The sequence below is a fragment of the Pholcus phalangioides genome, unplaced genomic scaffold (genome assembly GCF_987345545.1).
Source record: "Pholcus phalangioides strain wild (caught in Gottingen) unplaced genomic scaffold, Ppha-v1.0 ptg000004l_1, whole genome shotgun sequence".
NCBI lineage: Eukaryota > Metazoa > Arthropoda > Arachnida > Araneae > Pholcidae > Pholcus > Pholcus phalangioides.
This window is the reverse complement of record NW_028301597.1, coordinates 44,294,008-44,313,424: the sequence shown is the minus strand read 5'-3', so window position 1 is coordinate 44,313,424 and position 19,417 is coordinate 44,294,008. Positions and strand designations below refer to the sequence as shown.

Below are 19,417 nucleotides of genomic sequence, written 5' to 3'. Positions count from 1 at the left end.
GTATATTTGTGTGTGAATGCGGTTTGCGGAAAAAATATCCTCCCGAAGGGGGAATTTCCACAGAGGGAGAGAAAGAGAAAAAAAAAATTGGTTAAATGTTTTGTCGATAGAGAGTGCTGCTCGTCAGGGATAATTAGACTAATTTAATCTCTTTTGTGTCCGAAACGTTTATAAAGCTTCAACAGTGGATTCGTGGCTGAGGTGAAACAAACAACTTCATCAATCTTTCTTTATCCACTAATGAAATCCTTATGTAATCGCCAGTAAGAGGAAAATTCGGAAATGAGCTCTTAATCGTACACCCTGCATTTTACAGGATTTGCATATTTCCAGTGATTTGCAGCGCCGTCGCAATACCCTGAGTAAGATTAACAGCTCATTTGTGAATTCTATTGTTACTGGCGCGTACATAAGATTTTCATCGTGATGTTGAACATTGGTGGATAAAGCACTATCGGTGAAGATGTTTTGCCTCAGCGACGAATACACGGCTGAAGCTTCACAAACGTTTCGGACACACAGAAGAGATTCAAGAAAGGTCCAGGTCCAATTATTCTTGTCGAACTGATCAGCAGCATTCTCTATTGACACAAAATTTTAACTAATTTCTTTTTAACTAATATTTCCGTAAACCGCATTCAAATGTACCGATTTCTTCTACCGGGCTTCGAAAGGTTGAGAACCACTACACTATAGAACCATTTTAGTGATTTCTAAATGTTCCGCGGATACTTTAAGTGATCTGGAAATGTGATCGGGCCACTTAAGTGCTGTGCAACTGTGCCGCGCGTCACTCAAATGATCCTAAATATACCGCAGATCACTTAAGCAATAAAGGAATGCACCGCGCGTTACTTGAGTAATGTAGAACTGCACTAAGGGCCGCTTAAGTGCTCTAAAACACTGTGCCGCATGTAACTTGGGGGGAATCTGCAAATGTGCCACGGACCACTTAAGTTTTCTGGAACTGTGCAGCAGGTCATTTGAGTGAGCTGTGAATGTGCCACGGGCCTACTTGAGTGATCTGAAAATGTGCTGCAGCACGCTTAAATGCTCTGGATTTGTGCCACTGGTCACTCAAGCGATCTGTAAATGTGCCACTCAATCCATTTTTACAAAATTAGTTTGGGCCTGGCCATATCAGATAACCTCAAGGTCGACATATGACTCACGGCGATGGATTGAACGCATATGGCTTAGAGGACAGGTCACAATGGATTTCTTAAAGGGAAAGCTTGCAAAATACACTTGAAATATATTATGTATTAGAATTGAAATTAATGTCAATTTATTATAATAACATATAAATGTATTTTCTAAGTTTTCGATCGTTTGGGGTCGTGGGAGGGCACGAACCCCCTATATCTTCTCCCCACACCCCCGCTTACATCTCTCATCCTAATATGCGTTAGGAGGTAGGGGCAGTGTTGACGAAATTTCGCTGACAATGCGGGGAGAGGGGTCAAAAGTGGCTAAAAATCTGCTGAAGTAATGCTTGAACGATCCCTTATTCAGTACTACTGTATAGGGTACACTCGTAACGATTCCGTCGCGAGTTTCCGCTAAATGTATGTAAATGGTTTTCTGCTTCTAATGGCTCAGATAGGAATAATTATAAGAGTTCTTTAAATACACGAAGTTTTAATGGCTGTTTCTTTTTCCTGTCCTCATCAGCGGAAATGCTGCGGATGCCATGTTTGTTGATGGAGACCCAAGACTTCCCGTGACTTCGCACTTAATGTGCTCTCGTTATCTTCTTTTTTCTTCTTGTGCATAATTTGAATTAAATGTGCCGTATATCCACCAAGAATGCCTTAGAAACCATCGCTTTCTTTGCTGGACTTTTCTACTTTTAATGCCTCTATAACAGTGTTTCTCTCGGCGGACCACCTCTGGTCCCCGAGCATGCCATACGTGGTCCGCAGGCGGCAGACTTGATAATTCGATTCTAATTGAATGAAAAATTATCCATTTGTTGTAAGGGGCATTCAAGTATTACGTAAGCAGATTTTCAGCCATTTTTGACCCCCCCCCCCCTGTCAGCAAAAGTCAGCAAAGCACTGACCCCCCCTCCCCCCCTGTCAGAAAAATTTCGTCAGCAGCCTAGAATATTTCATATCTTCAAAAAGGGGTGGTTGATGACGTAAGCAATATTCACATCCTACCCCCCCCCCCTTGTCATCAAAAGTCAGCAAATCCGAAACCCTCCCTCGATGCTGACGTAATACTTGAATGACCCCTAATGTTAATTAGGGGTCAGCATCGAGGGAGGGGTTTCGGATTTGCTGACTTTTGCTGACAAAGCGGGGGGGGGGGGAGGAGGGAGGGGGTCAAAAATGGCTGAAAATCTACTTACGTAATACTTGAATGGCCCCTTAATAATATGATATGGGTTCTCAAATAAAAGTTGTACCTTTATATTTGAGTTCATGGAAAATGCGGGAAATTGCGATCCTAAATACTGGATATCACTAATTGTTAAAAGATGCAATTTACGACAAGTTGGCTAATTACTGCAAAAATGGGTGAAGGGTGGGAAATAAAAGGCTGCTACGAATCTCAGTAAGGGGGAACTGGGATATGAAAAAGGTAAAATACGGGACGTCACCAATTTCCATGCAAAACGTTGCTGAAAAATTGGGGTAAAAACACATTTGACCTGACATATGTAAGATAAATCTTTGCATTTACAGCTATAATTATCATGATGAGTTATGAAAACACCGTTTATTCACGATTTCAGTAAAGATTAGAACTTCAAAGTAAACGTCGTTGAAAAAACGGGACAAATTCATGAAACAATGCGGACTCAAAGACACAGCAATGTCCCGTAATACGGACACAAAATGTTTTCATGATTATTTGATTAATTTATTTATCATTCTCACAAACATTGCCGCGTTTTTACTGTTATTTCGTTGAAAATTCCGGGGGGGGGGGAACAAAAATGAACACTAGGGCCCAAGCGAGAGAGTAAATTTTCGTTTCTAGTTGTGGTCCTGCACCAAACGTACAGTGACCATCGACGGGATGAAAGTCACCAGGGCCGCAGCCAGAAACACCTCTCGGATGAAGGGCAACCATTATTTCCAAAGGGGGTGGGGACCAAAATGATAGAACAATAGCCTCAACCATGTACATCATGGCTATATCAGCCATTTTCACATCAGCACAGAACAAGCAGATAATACATTAAGGCTTTACGAACAACTTAATTAGTAAGTTCGAAATTCAGTATTGGAATTCGATTATTCAGTATTGGAATGATATATTTCTAAGACTATTTTAGAAGGTTCTCGAAGAGCTAATTGCAGTAAAACTCGCTCTTAACAAACATCCCTCAGATGCGGTTACCCTTCTGTTACGGGCCAAATAATAATTTCTCCATGTGTAATAAAAGTATGCATTTCAAACTCCCTCTTTTACGGATTATTTTTTTTGTCCCACCGGTGTCCGCAAAACAGAGGTTTTACTGTACATCAATATAAAACCATAATTACTTACCACTGTTTACCTACGAAGGTTCTACGGAATTAATAGAAAAATCCTGAATGTGTTCCGAGTTTTTAAACAATGAAAAACAAAATAATAACACCTTGGAATAAAAATTAAACTCGTTTAAAAACGAATTGAAACCCTACCGGAATAATTAAGACACACGTAGAGAGAGAGAGGGAGAGAGAGAGAGAGAGAGAGATCGCTTTATCCGAATAAACACTGATAATAATAAATACAATATTTTTCGCGATATCGCTAAACACGTCAAAACGACTCATGACGAAATCTTTCCTTCATAGAAAAAAAAGGAAAAAAATATCATATGGTTGCAAATAATTTTGTATAATTTATAATTTGTTTTTCTTGGCAAGTGCTCACAGTGGAGACAGATATTCTTCTCTGTCACGAGCAAGGAAATGAACACAGAAAGTAAATACACAACACGGAATTGCAAACTCATTCCTCATAGAAAATAATAGAAGTTAGTAATAAAATACCGATCGTATAATAAGAAAATGTCTGATCAGATGATGAGAAATGTCGAAATGATAAGAAACATGACATTCCTTTAATTTTCGTGGCACTGACGCAATGACGCGATTCTCTTCTCTGTATAAACAAAACACACTACGCCACTGTTGATCAAATCGTATTCAATAGCACGTGCATAGTTCGTGATTCACTAGAAGTCCCGGGAGATATGTAACTTTGTAGCCAAAAACTTCTTTCGGAGGTGGACAACTACCATTTCGGCTGTGGGGGTGGGGCGGAGGACTGAAGTGATAGAAAAAATGGATTTTACGAAGTCATTTCGTATATAGTGAAACCTCGACATAACGATACTTTTTGGAAAAACATCCCCAGAAAGAACAAAAACTAGTGAAGAATTTAAAAATATATTGAAGGTCATTTTTGAACGACTTACAGTGAAACCTCGATATAACGATACTCTGCGGATCAGGAACAAATATCGAATGCAGAGAGGTTATTGTTATATCGAGAGGAAGCAATTATCATCCGACGCAGTCAAATTTATGTTGTTGTTGGCATCACTTCTGAATTGAAGTTGTTAACCCACAAAAGGTTCTAGCTTTATGACAACTTCATTAACGCTTTCAGAGGGCCAATATAGCAAAACGCCGAATGTTATTATTATATACACTCCCTCGAAAGTACAAAAACTGGTGGAAGAATAAAGAATATATTGAAGGTGATTTTGACCAAAATATACGTTAGAAAAAAGATCGCGGTAGCGGTTTCGAAATATCCTCAAAAAAATATCGTTATATAGGGGGCTTATCGAAGTAAAGAATATCGCTGTATCGAGGAGTTTAACATTAGGCCAGAGGCTTTCAACCTTTCTGCAGTCACGAGCACTTCCTGTTCCCCTTATCAAGCAAAGAGCACTCCTTAACGGCAAGTTTGACATGCTAATGCCAGAAATGTGTACTAATTGTAATCATCTGAATGCAATTTTTACATGGTGATCAATTGAAGCGTTGATCAAGTGCTCGCGAGCACGAAATCAGACACGAGCATTGAGGAGTACTATACTATGACGCATTAGCCTAAAGGCAACTCCAAAAAAGATTTGAAAAAATATTGTTGCAGCGAGGTTTCACTGTATGTCAGCCATTTCCTGACATTTCGTTAGGGGCGGCTTCCCCCAACCCCCGCAACGGTCTTGGAAACTTTAGACTGCTATAGAACTATTTTTAATAAGCAATTATCCGAGGACTATTTGATCTGTACCAGTGTTTCCCAAGTGGGCAATATCACCCCCGAGGGCGATGGAATGATCCAAGGGAGCGGTAGAAGCTGTGAGTTTAGTAGAGGATCCTATGGGATAGCTCTATGGGATAGTTGATAGTTTTCGAACCACGGTTATTTTTTACACACGAGTGGGGGGGGGGGGGGGGCTTACAATTTATTGCCGATTCCGAACTTCACTATTTAGGAACATTGAATAAGCACCTACAAATTCGAAATAGATCCAAGGGTCGTGAAATTTGATCTTGATGATTTTGGGTCACGGCCGAAAAGGGTGAAGAACCCAGCTGACTCTAAATCACTAAATGCGCTAATGGTACAGAGACGTGCTCACATGTGTCCATGCATATAAAAATAAAAGTTAGAGATCATCAGGGTCACCCCTACAAACGAAAATTTACTCTGTGGCCCGAAGCCAGTGTCCATTTTGACAGACCCCTCCTCGAAGGCGCGGATCCAGGTAAATGTGTCGGGAGGGTCGACTTATTGTGTAGTTTCGTTTGATGCTCCCGTGTTTATATTACGGGACTAATATTCTCCCATAATATTCTACTCTTAGAAGAAGTGATAGCTCCTTTCCTACGGGTCCTCTGAATTCTCTGAATTAAGTCGAAGTAGGCATTTTCAGCTGCGATAAAGGGCGGAAGCAGATACCATCGGCGGATATAAATTTAAAAGTCTAGAATGGGGCATGAAGATGATAATGTCAATTCATATATGATCATGTCATCAATACACATACATATTGGGTCGGTCGGCTGCACCTTTGACGTATCTCCGCACAAGGCTGACACCTTCAGCTGCGAAAGTAGCGGAGGCAGACACCTTCAGCTGTGAAAGTTGCGGAAGCAGACAAATTCAGCTTTGAAAATAACTGAGGGAGGCACATATTCAGGGTGATGTGTCTGGAGAAGAGAAGTTATTGTGTAGGTTCGTTTTGGATCGTCCCGTAACTTACCAATTTTCTCATGGACACCAATTTTCTCATATTATTCGGCTCTTGGGAGGGGCTATTACTCCTATCGCCCCTCTCCCCGCTTTGGATCTACACCTGCCTACCCGTTATTTTGAACGGAAAAAGAGTAAACTCGGTGCCCTTCCTGGTCCACTGCCCGGGCATTGCCTCTGAGAGAGGTTGTACTTAGGAGGTAATTCTGTATCTAGGAGGAAATGGCCCGGGCACCCGATACCCCCTTAGATGCGGCCCCGGAGAAAACGTTGCCCAAAAATAATGACGATTTATACAGATAGCACGTATCTCAATTTCAACTCTATTTCCGATCCATAACAACTATTACAGTCAAATTGATCCACATTAATCTTTACAGCTTTTACAGTAATGTTTGAATGCGGTCTCTAGCGGATATATATATCCTCCGATACCCGCTATTAAAGTCTGAAATGACCGTGAAGTTCAACAGAGCAACGAATGATGGCAACACAAAATCGAAACACACACGAAGGCCTACAGTCGGCGGGGGGAAAAAAAAAATCAATTTCACTTTTATGAAGAGAGCCTTTGCCGTCTCTTCTTGGTCTATCAAGGTCTGTTGGACATCAATACGCTGCCGTATATAGTTTTGAGTGACGTTGTCGCTGTCATAGCTACTAACAACATAATACACGTTATTATAAGGCTTCCTTCACCCTTGGAGATGTTATTTTGTTGTTATTGGCGTCAGCGTTTTGTCTTGATGCCGCAATTCCTCTACCATATTTTGAAAGAAATCAATGACCCAGTTTTCATGATCTTGATCCTACCAAAATGGCGTAATTTTAAGATCAATGAATTGCCGCGTAATTTAGATTTAGCAGAAAAGTCCTTGGTTTCATATTAAACTCATCAAAATTTTTCTTTAAACAAAAAAAAAAATTCTTTTTTATTGAAATGAATAAACTTTTATTTTTCCTAATTTAAAATTTATTATTTTTGACCATAGTAATTAATACTTTTTTTTACCCTATTTTTAATTTGAATTAATATCATGGTTATAAATAGAATCGGCAAAGGGGGTCGTTCAAGTATTACGTCAGCAAGTTTTTATCCATTTAAGTTATTCCCCTCTCGTCAGCAAAGTTTCGTCATCAGCTCTGCCCCCTGAATCCTGACGCATATTTCTGGGATCAGAGAACTACGCGCGGGGGGGGGGGGGAGGCTTTGTGCCCCTTCTCAACTATCAAAAATTTATTATTAATGTAAGAAATATTTACACCTTTTTACATGTTATAATTCAATTTCATTTAATTTCAATGCTATTTGAAGGCTCAAAATTTCTCTTTAAGAAATTCATCGCGACCCACCCTCTAAGCCATATATTGTAAACCCTTGAACAGCGGACCAAAAAAACTAGGGGTTATCTAATGTGGCTTGCTCTCTCAAACTTAAATTTTGCAAAAATTAACTATGCGGCACATTTACAGATCGCTTAAGTGACCCGTGGCACAATTGCAGAGGATTTAAGTGGCCCGTAGCATCATCCAAACCCCCCCTTCCCCCCTTGTTATCAAAAGTCATCAATTCGGACCCCCCCCCCCTCACCGATGCTGACGTAATATTTGAATGACCCCAAACATTTAACCGATGTAGCTAAACTGAAGAGCATTTCATGGTAAAACACGACAAAAAAAAACGCGAAAAAATTCGTCTTGATATATTTTGAGGTCGTTGCGTTTCATAGACGTTATAAGAATTTGCCTGTATCACTACTCAATCATTCAGCCGAGGTGCCGGTATATCAGAGTTTTCCAGTAGTTTACATAATAAAAAAAGCATTCACAAATTCGAATAATGAAGAGTAAAACTCTCTTACCGTGAATCGAGCTGGAACTCCATGAGATGCTTGGTTATTTTTTCCACGCTCTAGTACGGAAAGATGCAGTTTTCAAAATGATGCACACTATTACTAACCAAATCTCACTTGTTGATCTCAAGCGTTTAGCTTTTATCGAATGGAATTCGTTAAAGTGAGATTAAAAAAAAATAGAGGAAAAAAAGTCTAGAAAACGAAGGGTGGTCAGAGACATTATCAACAAAATTCTAACATTCTATTGGCTAGAGATAAAGAGAAACCGTGGTACACCATCTTATAGAATAAAGTAGAATTCTCTCATATGATGATTTCGATAACTAACAAAATATACGCGAAGGGAAAAAGACGACCATTTTGTTTCTCAATAGCCTGCACGTGGATTTCTGAAGCAACAGTTTTGTTCGTATATCGCTATTAACATTTAAAAGACAGTTGTTTTTTTTACGGGTAGTGAGAATACAATGGAACTTCGCTTAACGAGCTTAATTCATTCCGCCACCTGCTCGTTATCCGAATCACTCGTATATCGAATCGAACTTCCCCATAGGAAATAATGGAAACTCGGATAATTCATTCAATTGTTCATTCACATAAAAACGGCATTCAATCAATAATACAACCCAATAATAATATAATATAATAAAATATAGAAATATAATAACAAAGGAGATCCATAACTTCATCTACGGTCCAACTTCTGGCTACCACTAGTAGTGTATTATGTTCTACCACTAGTTCTTGATGAACGTCATCTCTCCTCCCTCCTTTTTTTTAATCACCTCCAGTCCCATGATCTTCCTGAAAGTCTCTTCGACAAATGTTGTCCCCTATTCATGGGCATTCGAAGTCATAACATAGTACACGTAGCCTCTCGAAGTCACGTTTAATATGCAATCAGCCCACAGTTTTCTCCAAGCAGAATTTTAAAAAAAACTTCAATCGTACGAGTTGAAATACTACAACTAGTTTCGTATTGTAAACAGTCACGTTTGCACGCGTATTCATTTTTCGAGTGAGAGGCACGCTGACCGTAGACTGCAGTAGAATAGTAGTAGTAGGTAGTAGGTAGTATAAACTGTAGTAGGTAGGGGAGAATATTACCCCCAATTCCACGGTATGTGCGGAGACGATGGTTGAAAGTTCAGTTGATAACGTGAAAATAAATAAACAAAGCGCCGTTTGCTCATAAGTCAAAATTTTTGCTCGTTGTACGAATTGCTCGTTAACCGATGTTCCACTGTAATCATAGAACTAAATGGCTCAATAATTTTTACAATTCTCATCCCATTAGTTCTAATGAGTGCCTTCATTTCATGGGAATTGTGAAAGTACTGAGACGAAAAAGGCATAGGCAAATTGCACAAAAAGAAAAGGTTGTTCGAATTGAGTTTTATGTAGAAGATGTTGACTTCTGAACAAATTCTGAATGTATTCGGCTCGGCGTTAAAAAACTGACTGAATGGGTCCCGGATAACCACTATCGTGTTTCCCCGAAAATAAGACCTGGTCTCATTAATTTTTTGCCCAAAATATGAGTTGCGGCTTATTTTCAGGTCATGTTTATTTCTATGCAAAAAAAAATCTATATAAATCTGCATTTATTCAGAAGTTCATTCATTTTCAGGATAGACTTGATAACCCTACCACGCTGATTTCTCTCCATTCATTTTCCACTGTAGTCACTGATTTTGATGCTCAAATGGTCTAAAAATCAGGGTCGTTACAACAGCATCATGGGCTTTCGGGCAAAGTGATATTCTTGCCGTTTTACTTGGCTAGAAGTTCTGCCTGCCAGAAAATTCACATGATTACTGTAACACAAAATCTCATTATTATGACATCATATTCACTTCAGGTCCCAGGGCCTTTCCTGGGTGGGCCCCCATGCATTAAGACAGCCCTGCCTCTAATAACTTGCCTTTATCAGGCCTACAATATCAAGAGTCTGGGGATAGGCAGTCATTCTGCCCTTAATCCTCTACAGGCGTTTCACTCTAGTCTAACTAAAGGCATCCACTTGGGTATTTACAAATAATTAATAAAAATTTATATTGTCATTTATTTTCAGTATGAATGTCAATCATACTATTGGTGATTTATCTGGATCAGGCAAAAGATAAGTAATGAAAAATATGATAGATAGATGACAAATAATAGAATCGATGCATTAATTAACATTACTATATAATTCAATGTATTTGTCGTGTGTAGCAACAAACGTAGAAAATGCGTCCGCCTGGGTAACGGTTTTAACTACGGCTAATTTTTGAGACAAAGGCTTACATTGAGCATCCTGAAAAATCTAACTTGGGTTTATTTTTTGGTAATATTTTCGGGAAAATATTATACAAATATAAGTACAAATACAAGGCCCACAACAGGCCTTGCTACTTTGCTATCACTTTGTTAATATTATTTTCATGGTATTATTTTTGGTTTTCACACTTTATATATTTACTTCACAGGTGCCAGTGCAATTTCCTGGCCTACAGCCCGCCAAAGATCTAAGCCTAGGTTCCCGGCTCCAGGATGTGGTCGACAGCACAGCTTCTAGCATTTTTTAAGCATTCTATTATGGCAGCACTAAAAATTCACACACAACACTATACACGTACTCAGACTTTTAGGTACACACACTCACACTTCCGGCATAACTCAATCTGTAGTAAATTGCCCATGGCGATAGTCCGGAGTTGTACTCGGTTTGAAAACAAGAAAGAAAGAAGGGAAAACAGCTTCTAAGAACTCCGACACAACTGAACAAAACTGTTTCGTGAAACAACATGAAATTCCGCTCTTAATGGATTGATCCTCAGATTTGGACTATCCCCAACAACTAATGCATGTTAGACCATGCATTCTTTGATGACAATTGCTTGTATTGGTGTGCACTATCATCTCTTAAAGTTTTTCTCATCTTTTCTGACTCCCCCTGTGTAGCTGTATTGGATTAGCTCCATCTGAAGAGAACAGAAAAAATGAAACTTTAGAGAAAACTGTATATAAAAGTAATTATATAAACATATAGCTTTTTCTGCCAAATTTTAGATACAAAAAATGATTACCGCATCGTGACTTCAGTTTGATGGGTTGACATAACCAATGTGCACATAATTATCGCGACAAAATATGGCAACTTGACGATGATCCCGAATCATGCCTTTTAATATCGGACTTCGGCCAGGGATCACCGGCCACTTCGCTGACTAGAATGCCGATGTCTGAAATTCGGCCGTCACGAATTGGCCAATTTCGGTCTTTCGCAGTATCATATATATGCACGAATTCATTGAATAAAAAAGTATAAATATTTAAGTTTTATCTGACTAATAAATACCGAGGTTTATGAGTGAAAAAAAAAACTTGAGCTGGGAATCGATTAGTTTTTAATTGGCTGGTCAAAAGCTTTAATCGATTAATCAACTGATTAATGGAATTTTAATTGGATATTTTCAAATGTGCTAATCATTACTTCCCGAATACGAAAACTGCTGTTCACAGTGGAGACAATAAAATTTGATTTTGCATTATTAAACTCTCGTCAAACTCAATTTGGAACTGAAATCACCGATGTTCATTGAATTGTATTGTATTTTGGCGAAAGATTTGATCAAAACTATTGACTCAAATATTTTTGAATAAGGTCAATAATCTAAAATGCTATGTAAAAAAGACATTAATTTAAGACATCTAATTAGTTTCGTCAATTGATCCAAGTCAATTTCCAAGCTTTTGGTAAAAATCTTGATCGAATTTTAATTGAATTGATCGCGGGTTGATTAAATCTCAACTGAACTTTTCGACAGTGAGTAACAATTTATCGATAAAACTGATCCGATTAACCGATTATACCAGCCCTACATTTAACCTAACTGTACGTACAACATCAGCATTTATGTTCTACGATGACACATAAAAGAATAAATTTTGTTTTTGTATTTACAATCAGTTGATGAAAATTAGTAAAAAAAATATGTATATAAATAGCCTTGTATATTTCAATCAATAAATGCTTTTTTGCAGGTTAAAAACGAGTATCAAAAATTAGGCTTCTGGGACACAAATGCAATATTTCTGGGCCTGCTTCTGTTTTTATTTCTTTTAAATATTTTGAACATGAGGAGTTGGTTCATCTTGAAAATACGTTGATATCGTGTGTTATCGGTTATCTGCTATCTCTAAATAGTTATTCACTTTTTGCCCCTTCGTTTTACGATTGTCTTTTTTTGTTCAACCTCCTTTGATAATGAAATGCGCACATGTAATCATCGATCAGCTTTGCATATAACCTGACGTATGAGCGTCATTATCATCAAGAAAAATTTTATTACCAGTTTTGTGGCTTTTTGATATATGAATAATGAGAAATCTCGATAATACAGTATTATGTGCAATGCGAGGAACAGATAGGAATTTTTTTTTTTGTAAAAAAACAAATTATCTTTCTTTAGATTCAATTAAATCTTTGAAACTCAGAAATTTCCTAAATTTCAGTTAGTGACTACCTATATTATCCATTACGGTTCATCATTTGCACCATGGCAACTTGCAATTTCATGGGCTCAGATGAACTGAAAAAAGTACTATGAATTAACATCGATTATCTTGAAGAATGTAAAAAATATCTGTTTTTAATGAGGAAATTCATTTGGTCGTTTTTGTCGCACCACGTCATTTTCTGGCCACGAGGGCTAATTAGACAGGGACCTACAATTTATTGCCGAATGGCAGCCTTTTTACACTCACCGAGAGGTTGGTGCGCTGACCATCTCAGTGTGGGACTCCCTGCGGTAGCAATTTCTTTTTTCTATGTTGTAGCCGTTTCTGTTGTGCCTCCGCGTCAGGAAAGTTCCTGATAACTACGAATTGGGTACCGAACTCGCGACACCTCTAAACATCCTTTGGTACTTTAGGAGAGTATCTTATTGACCTGGAATATCTTAACGAGGATTCGAATTAGGTTGGCGGTGCTCAAATTATTTAGATATTGAATTATACTTTTTGAAGTAAAATGGTGGGTGAAGTAAATCTATTTTATGGGGAAATTCAAGGATCTAGAAAGAAGTTTTGAATGCTTTAATTTACGAGAGAGAGAGCAAAAAATGTAAAGCAATGCTAGAAATTAGCCAGTTCCTGGACTGGCTGCCTCAGTTGTCCGACCAATGTCCGAATTTTATTTTTTTTGCGGGGGGGGGGGGGAGTTCGCCGGGTTTTTTAAGGGCCCCTGTATATCCATCGCAATACATCGATACCTAAGATATCGATATTCCGATTTCTTTGATCGTTAGGGTTGCTAAGCTAACCATAATCAGTTGCCACCGTTTATAAGAATCAACCACTTTTAAGAATGATATGGGTGAACCAAACGTGATTCTTATAGGTGGTGGATACTCAGAGGCGCCGGCATGAAGAAAATATTGGGGGTGGGGGCTGAAAGTTGCTGGTCGTCCCGTATATACGGGACGAAACGCTTATGCAGGAGAGAGAAGGTGCATTTTGGATTGTTTTTTTCAGAAATTATTATGATAACTTACAAAATTTATTGGTGGGGGGGGGGGATCAAAGGGTTTCGGCCATTAGGTTTCGGCGCCAATGTGGCTACTCTATAATTGTAACAAAAAATACGCCAATGTGGAAATAATCACAGGGATCGGGGTCATCGAATCATATGTATGGCCAGTGCCGTAACTAGGCAGCTGCATCATGTGCACTCGCGCAGGGCCCACTTGAAAGGAGGGGGGCCCAGAATGTGCCTAAATGCAAATTCTTGCACAGGGCACAGGAACCCATAGTTACGGCACTGTGTATGGCTATATAGGGGGGGGGGGTCGATATATATGTATATATATATATATAGGTCTGGCGAAAGCCCGAAATTCTGACATTGGCCGGGTCGACTGGGCCTTCTAGTTGACCTTGAGCCCGATTTTATTTTTATTTAGTAGGAAGTCTTTATTAAAAAAAATATATTGTATATATATATATATATATATATATATATATATATATATATATATATATATATATATATATATATATATATATATAATTACTGTGTGTACAGAAAAATGCTGAAAATATCTACACAAAAAGTTCGTGAGCCCAAATTTGAAATTAATGAAAATTCAGAACCAATGAGAGAAATAGTTTCAAAATTAATGAAAGGTGTAAAAAAATAAAAGCTGAGACGTTGTAATTGAAAACCGAATGAAGGAAAAGAAATAATTTGAGAATCATAATAAAAATTCCTAGCTAATGAAAGAAATGATTTTGGAAGCAATGAAAATTTATAATTAACAAAATAAGTAATTTCGGAATTAATTAGTCTTCAGTAATTTAAGGCCTACTAGTTCGACTTGGAGACACGAATCCTAGACCCCGTTGAGATGTCAGTGTATTCACGTATAAAAAAGCTACAAATCTGGCTAAAAATCTTGTTCATGTGTTTTTCAGGCATCAATTTATGAAATGGAATCTGTTGTTCATTATTGGTATTTTCATAAGAAATTTCTTTTGCCTCTTCTAAGAATCAGTTTTCAATAATGGTGCTTTTTTTTCCTTATTGAAAAAGACAAGAAAATTTTCTCTTTTTAATTTACTAATGCATTTTTTTCTCCTATTTTTTGATAAAACGCATAAAAGAAAGTAAACAGAAGAGGAGAAACAAAAGTGCAGGCGCAACATATAATACATGTAATATTGAAGAATGTTCTAGAAGATGAATAAAGGAAGAAAGTGATGCAAGGATGAATGAAGGATATGAGAGATGGAAACGAACGAAGAGGAAGGAATTAATGGGGAGTACAGACCAGAATGAATAAATAAAAAAAGAAGGAAGGAATGAAGGATATATGTAGGAGACCGGAAAAATTGCAGTAAAGAGGAATGAATGGAGCAAAGAATAAGGAATGAATGGAGCAAAGAAAAAGGAATGAATGAAGATGAAAGAATAAATTAAGTAAAGAAGGAAGAATGCATGAAGAATATAGGAGATTAAAATGAAAGAAGTAAAGAGAAATGAATGAAGGATATATAAAACCAGATTGAATGGACGAAGAGAGAGAATGAATATAGAATGTACGAGACAGGGGAGTTGACATGAAAAAAAGATTGAGAGGCTGAACGTTTGCCAGTCGTCCCGAAGAAACGGGTCTCACATCCATATGTAGGAGGGGGAGGTGTGCATTACATTGTTAATTAATTAATTATTGGGAAACTCAGCTGTCCTCCGCCCCCCCCCCCCAAAAAAAATTTACGAAGGGAGGCTGAAATAGCCTCATCCCCAGATTCAGGCACCTATGTACGAGACCAGAATGAATGAAGTAAAGAGGAAGAAATGAATGAAATAGGAACAGATGTGAGATAAGAACAGAGAGAGAGAGAGAGAGAGAGGAATGAATGAAGAATATACCAGACCATATTGGATGAAGTAAAGAGGGGAATGAATGAAAAATATACGAGACCGAATAGATAAAAAGATTGGAGTAGAACCCTTTCAGCCCTGCTCTTGGGAGAGGGGGCCATGTTTAAAAGAGTGAGACAGAATGATGAAGAAATGAAGTAGAAAAAAAAATACAAGAATGAATTAATAGAGAGACTGCGTAGGTGTACGCAAAGGGAGCTCCCCAAATTATCGTCTATTTTTGCAGTAAAAAATGTAACTCTACTTCCCTTAGCAGTGTCATCTTAACGCATGGGGCCCACCCAGGTACGACCCGGGGGTCTCAAGAGAAAGGGGGGGGGGTGGGCTAACAAAAATGAGAACCGGTTGAAATTTTTGAGAATTTGCCAGGTAGGGCCTCACAAAAATCACTTGGCACGGGGTCCTATGATGCTCTATAGACAACCCTGCTTCTTGGGAAAGAAAATATATTGAAAACCTACCATTGAGAGAGAATCCTGCTTACGCTACTGGAGACAGTAGCTGACTGTATTCATTCGGTACCGAATGAATGATGTAGTGAATGAAGGAAGGGAAGAAGGCAATGATATGAAGGAAGAGAAGGCGACAGAAATAATGATTAAGGAAGAGAAGGAGACAGAATGAATGACGAGAAGGAGACAAAATGAATGACGAGGAGACAAAATGAATGACGAGGAGACAAAATGAATGAAGAGAAATAGACAAAATGAATGAAGAGAAATAGACAAAATGAATGAAGAGAAATAGACAAAATGAATGAAGAGAAATAGACAAAAAGAATGAAGAGAAATAGACAAAATAAATGAAGTTGAAGAGATATAGACAAAATAAATGAAGTTGAAGAGAAATAGACAAAATGAATGAAGAGAAAAATCTCAGCCTAGAGACCCGGCTGCAAGATGTGAGGGCCAAGAGTGGAAGATATAGAGGAGCGCAGTGAATGAAGGATATAGAGGAGCGCAATGAATGAAGGATATAGAGGAGCGCAATGAATGAAGGATATAGAGGAGCACAATGAATGAAGGATATAGAGGAGCGCAATGAATGAAGGATATAGAGGAGCGCAATGAATGAAGGATATAGAGGAGCGCAATGAATGAAGCATATAGGGAATGAGAATAAATGAAGGATATAGAACAGTGATTCCCAACGTGGGCGTTAGCGCCCCCCTGGGGGTGATGGAATGTTCCGGGGGGCGGTAGAAGCTACGGGTATAGCATAGGATCCTATGGGTTGGATTGCGTCGGGGGACACTGGGAGAAAAAAAATTCTGAATAGGGGGGCGATGGGGCAAAAAAAGGTTGGGAAACTATAATAATGAAGAAGGGATGACCGGAACAGGTAAAGAGGAATGAAAATGAAATGAAAAGGCAATCGACAACACTTTTTAAAATATCTTCTGAGATATGTTTTGATAAATTGAAAATTAAAAAAAAAAATTTCTGAAAATATAAGCAAATCATCGATGATATTCCGTTGAACACACGCGCACAACTCCCATGTGGTCTAGTGGTTAGGATTCCTGGCTTTCACCCAGGCGGCCCGGGTTCGATTCCCGGCATGGGAAAATAGGTTCCACCATGTAGTAATCCAGTGACACCGAGAGTTCAAATCTCGGTGTGGAACCTTATTAATATTTTTTTATTCAAATAAAATTTTCATTTATATAAAATAAGGAATTTAATTTTAAGATGCGTTTTTTTTAGTTTTTCAGTTTGCAAATGACGTCTGGCGGGAGGGGACAAGTTTTTTTTTGGCGATAAAATTCATAGAGCGTCCACATTTGATACAAGGATGAATAAAGGATATGAATGATCGAAATGAATGAAGAGGAAAGAGTGTTAAAAAAAATGAGGAGAATATATATATATATATATATATATATATATATATATATATAGGCCTCCTAACGAGATCATGGTCCACCGCTCTGCCTCAATGATGAGATTTTAGCAGGTAGTCGAAGAAGACCTGGGGCCATGCGGGAAGCTGTGTATGTTGTCTTGTGAACCTGACGTGAAAAAAGCCTGTTTCCGTTTAATGCGTGTTGTGTGTAGTGCTGCCATCTGCCGCCAATTTTTCTAACTATGAGTGATATGTGATGATTGTAGTGCTGTTGCTCTCTGTAGCGTACTTTTCAACGGGGAGATCAGCTCGCAATCTTCCCTCGAAGTTGGTAACCACAGAAAACCAAATTCAGTCGACTACCACTGCGGCAACGGTGGGGTTCCAGGTCTTCGTGATGTGAGTCCGTCAATATGACCACTCGATCACCACAGCGGCCAAATGTAGAAGACCAGAATGAATGAAGTAAAGAAGAAGGAATGTATGAGAAGGAGAAGGAATGAATGTAGAATATACGACACCAGAATTAATGAAGTAAAAAGGAAGGAATAAATGAAGAATATATAGGAGACTAGAAAAATTGCAGCAAAGAGGAATGCATGCAGTACAGAAGAAAGAATTAATGACGTAAACAGGGTCCTAAGCACTATTAATACACTTTGGTCCTAAGTAGGTTGAAGCAACGGAGGCAACGGTCCAGACCAGTAGAAAGACCCTTCTTATTTTAGCATACTATTTTGTGGGGGGGGGGGGGGCCGCTTCAAAAAAAGTCTGCCATAGAGAGGGCCCCCAGAAGACACAGTACGGCCCTGGACGTAAAGAGGAAGGATTGTATGAAGTAAAAAGAAAGAAATGAATGAGGTAAAGAGGAACAAATGAATGGAATAAAAAAGGCAATCAAGAACAAATTTTTCAAAATATTAAGTTTTTTTTGGGTAAATTTAAAATGTTAGAAAATTACTTTTTTTGAAGATACTTGGCAAATTGTAGATGAATTTCTGTTGAGCTGCTGCAAACCACTCCCATGTGGTCTAGTGGTTAGGATTCCTGGCTTTCACCCAGGCGGCCCGGGTTCGATTCCCGGCATGGGAAGTAGGTTCCATGGTGTAGTGGTTAGCACTCTGGACTCTGAATCCAGCGACCCGAGTTCAAATCTCGGTGGGACCTTGACACTTTTTTCCTAACAAAATGAATTATTTTTTAAATTATAAAAAAACTTATTTTGAAAATATGACGTTTTTTATATATTTTTATTTTTTCAGTCCACAAATGACGTCATAGAGGTACCACAATTTTTTTTTGCGATAAAATTAATGTTGCATCTTGTGCACATTTGACAGTAGATTTTTCATCTCTGAAATTGAAGATGCCGTCACAGAAACGTCATTAGATAACATCTAATACAGGCCAGTAATTTCTTGTTTTCTATTTGAAATTTTTTAAAAAAATTATTATAAATGCATTAGCTCAAAATTAGTCTGACTTTTGCGAAATTACTGTAATTAGAAAGTGTACAGGCTCCCTCTCCATCTTGGGTCAAGACCGTGTAAAGAGCATCATGAGGTCTCCCGGGCCAAGGGCCCGGGAGACCCTACGTGAATAAAGGCCCTACGTGAATAAAACTGCTTGCCTACAAATGCATATGCTTACTCGCGAAAATTTCAATGAAATCTCATTTTTTTGTGAGAACCCCCCCCCCCCCCCTTCCCGGGTAGTATCCTGATGGGCCAACGTGTTAATCACTGGCTTGGGTATAATGCGGGCCTCATGCGAAATTTTTTTTTTTCGAACCTATACAATATCTGTTGTCTGTATGCCATGGGCTCCCACGTTACTGCAGCAGAGGGTCCCTAGGCAGTGTTGTCTTAACTCATCTGTCTACACTGGTGTGGAGCTTCAAGAGAAGAAGGGCCCCACGCGAAAATGGGATCTAGTTAAAATTTTCAAGATTATGCATTTAAACTTGCTTGGTAGAGCCTCATAAAAATCACTTGGCCATGCTCTTAAGATGTCCCTTTCCTTAGGCTGGGATCTTTGGTGGCTCCCAGATCAGATTTTTCACAGGCTCCAC

At 38.6% G+C, this 19,417-nt stretch overlaps 1 protein-coding gene and 3 non-coding genes across 4 annotated transcripts in view; 3 read left to right on the top strand and 1 right to left on the bottom strand.

Annotated features, from left to right (window-relative positions):
* LOC149087651 (influenza virus NS1A-binding protein homolog) overlaps positions 1–8,218 on the bottom strand; it is an 83,226-nt gene extending 75,008 nt beyond the window's left edge. Inside the window, exon 1 of the mRNA XM_089231556.1 lies at positions 8,079–8,218. Within this exon, the coding sequence (XP_089087682.1) occupies positions 8,079–8,101 (23 nt within the window). The 5' untranslated portion in view covers positions 8,102–8,218. The remainder of the gene's footprint in view (positions 1–8,078) is intronic.
* Positions 8,219–16,996: 8,778 nt separating this feature from the next.
* On the top strand, positions 16,997–17,068 carry TRNAE-UUC (transfer RNA glutamic acid (anticodon UUC)). The gene has a single exon. It is a non-coding gene; the product is annotated as a tRNA-Glu (tRNA).
* A 1,298-nt stretch (positions 17,069–18,366) lies between these two features.
* Positions 18,367–18,438, top strand: TRNAE-UUC (transfer RNA glutamic acid (anticodon UUC)). Its single transcript has one exon. It is a non-coding gene; the product is annotated as a tRNA-Glu (tRNA).
* A 3-nt stretch (positions 18,439–18,441) lies between these two features.
* On the top strand, positions 18,442–18,513 carry TRNAQ-CUG (transfer RNA glutamine (anticodon CUG)). The gene has a single exon. It is a non-coding gene; the product is annotated as a tRNA-Gln (tRNA).
* The last annotated feature ends 904 nt before the right edge of the window (positions 18,514–19,417 follow it).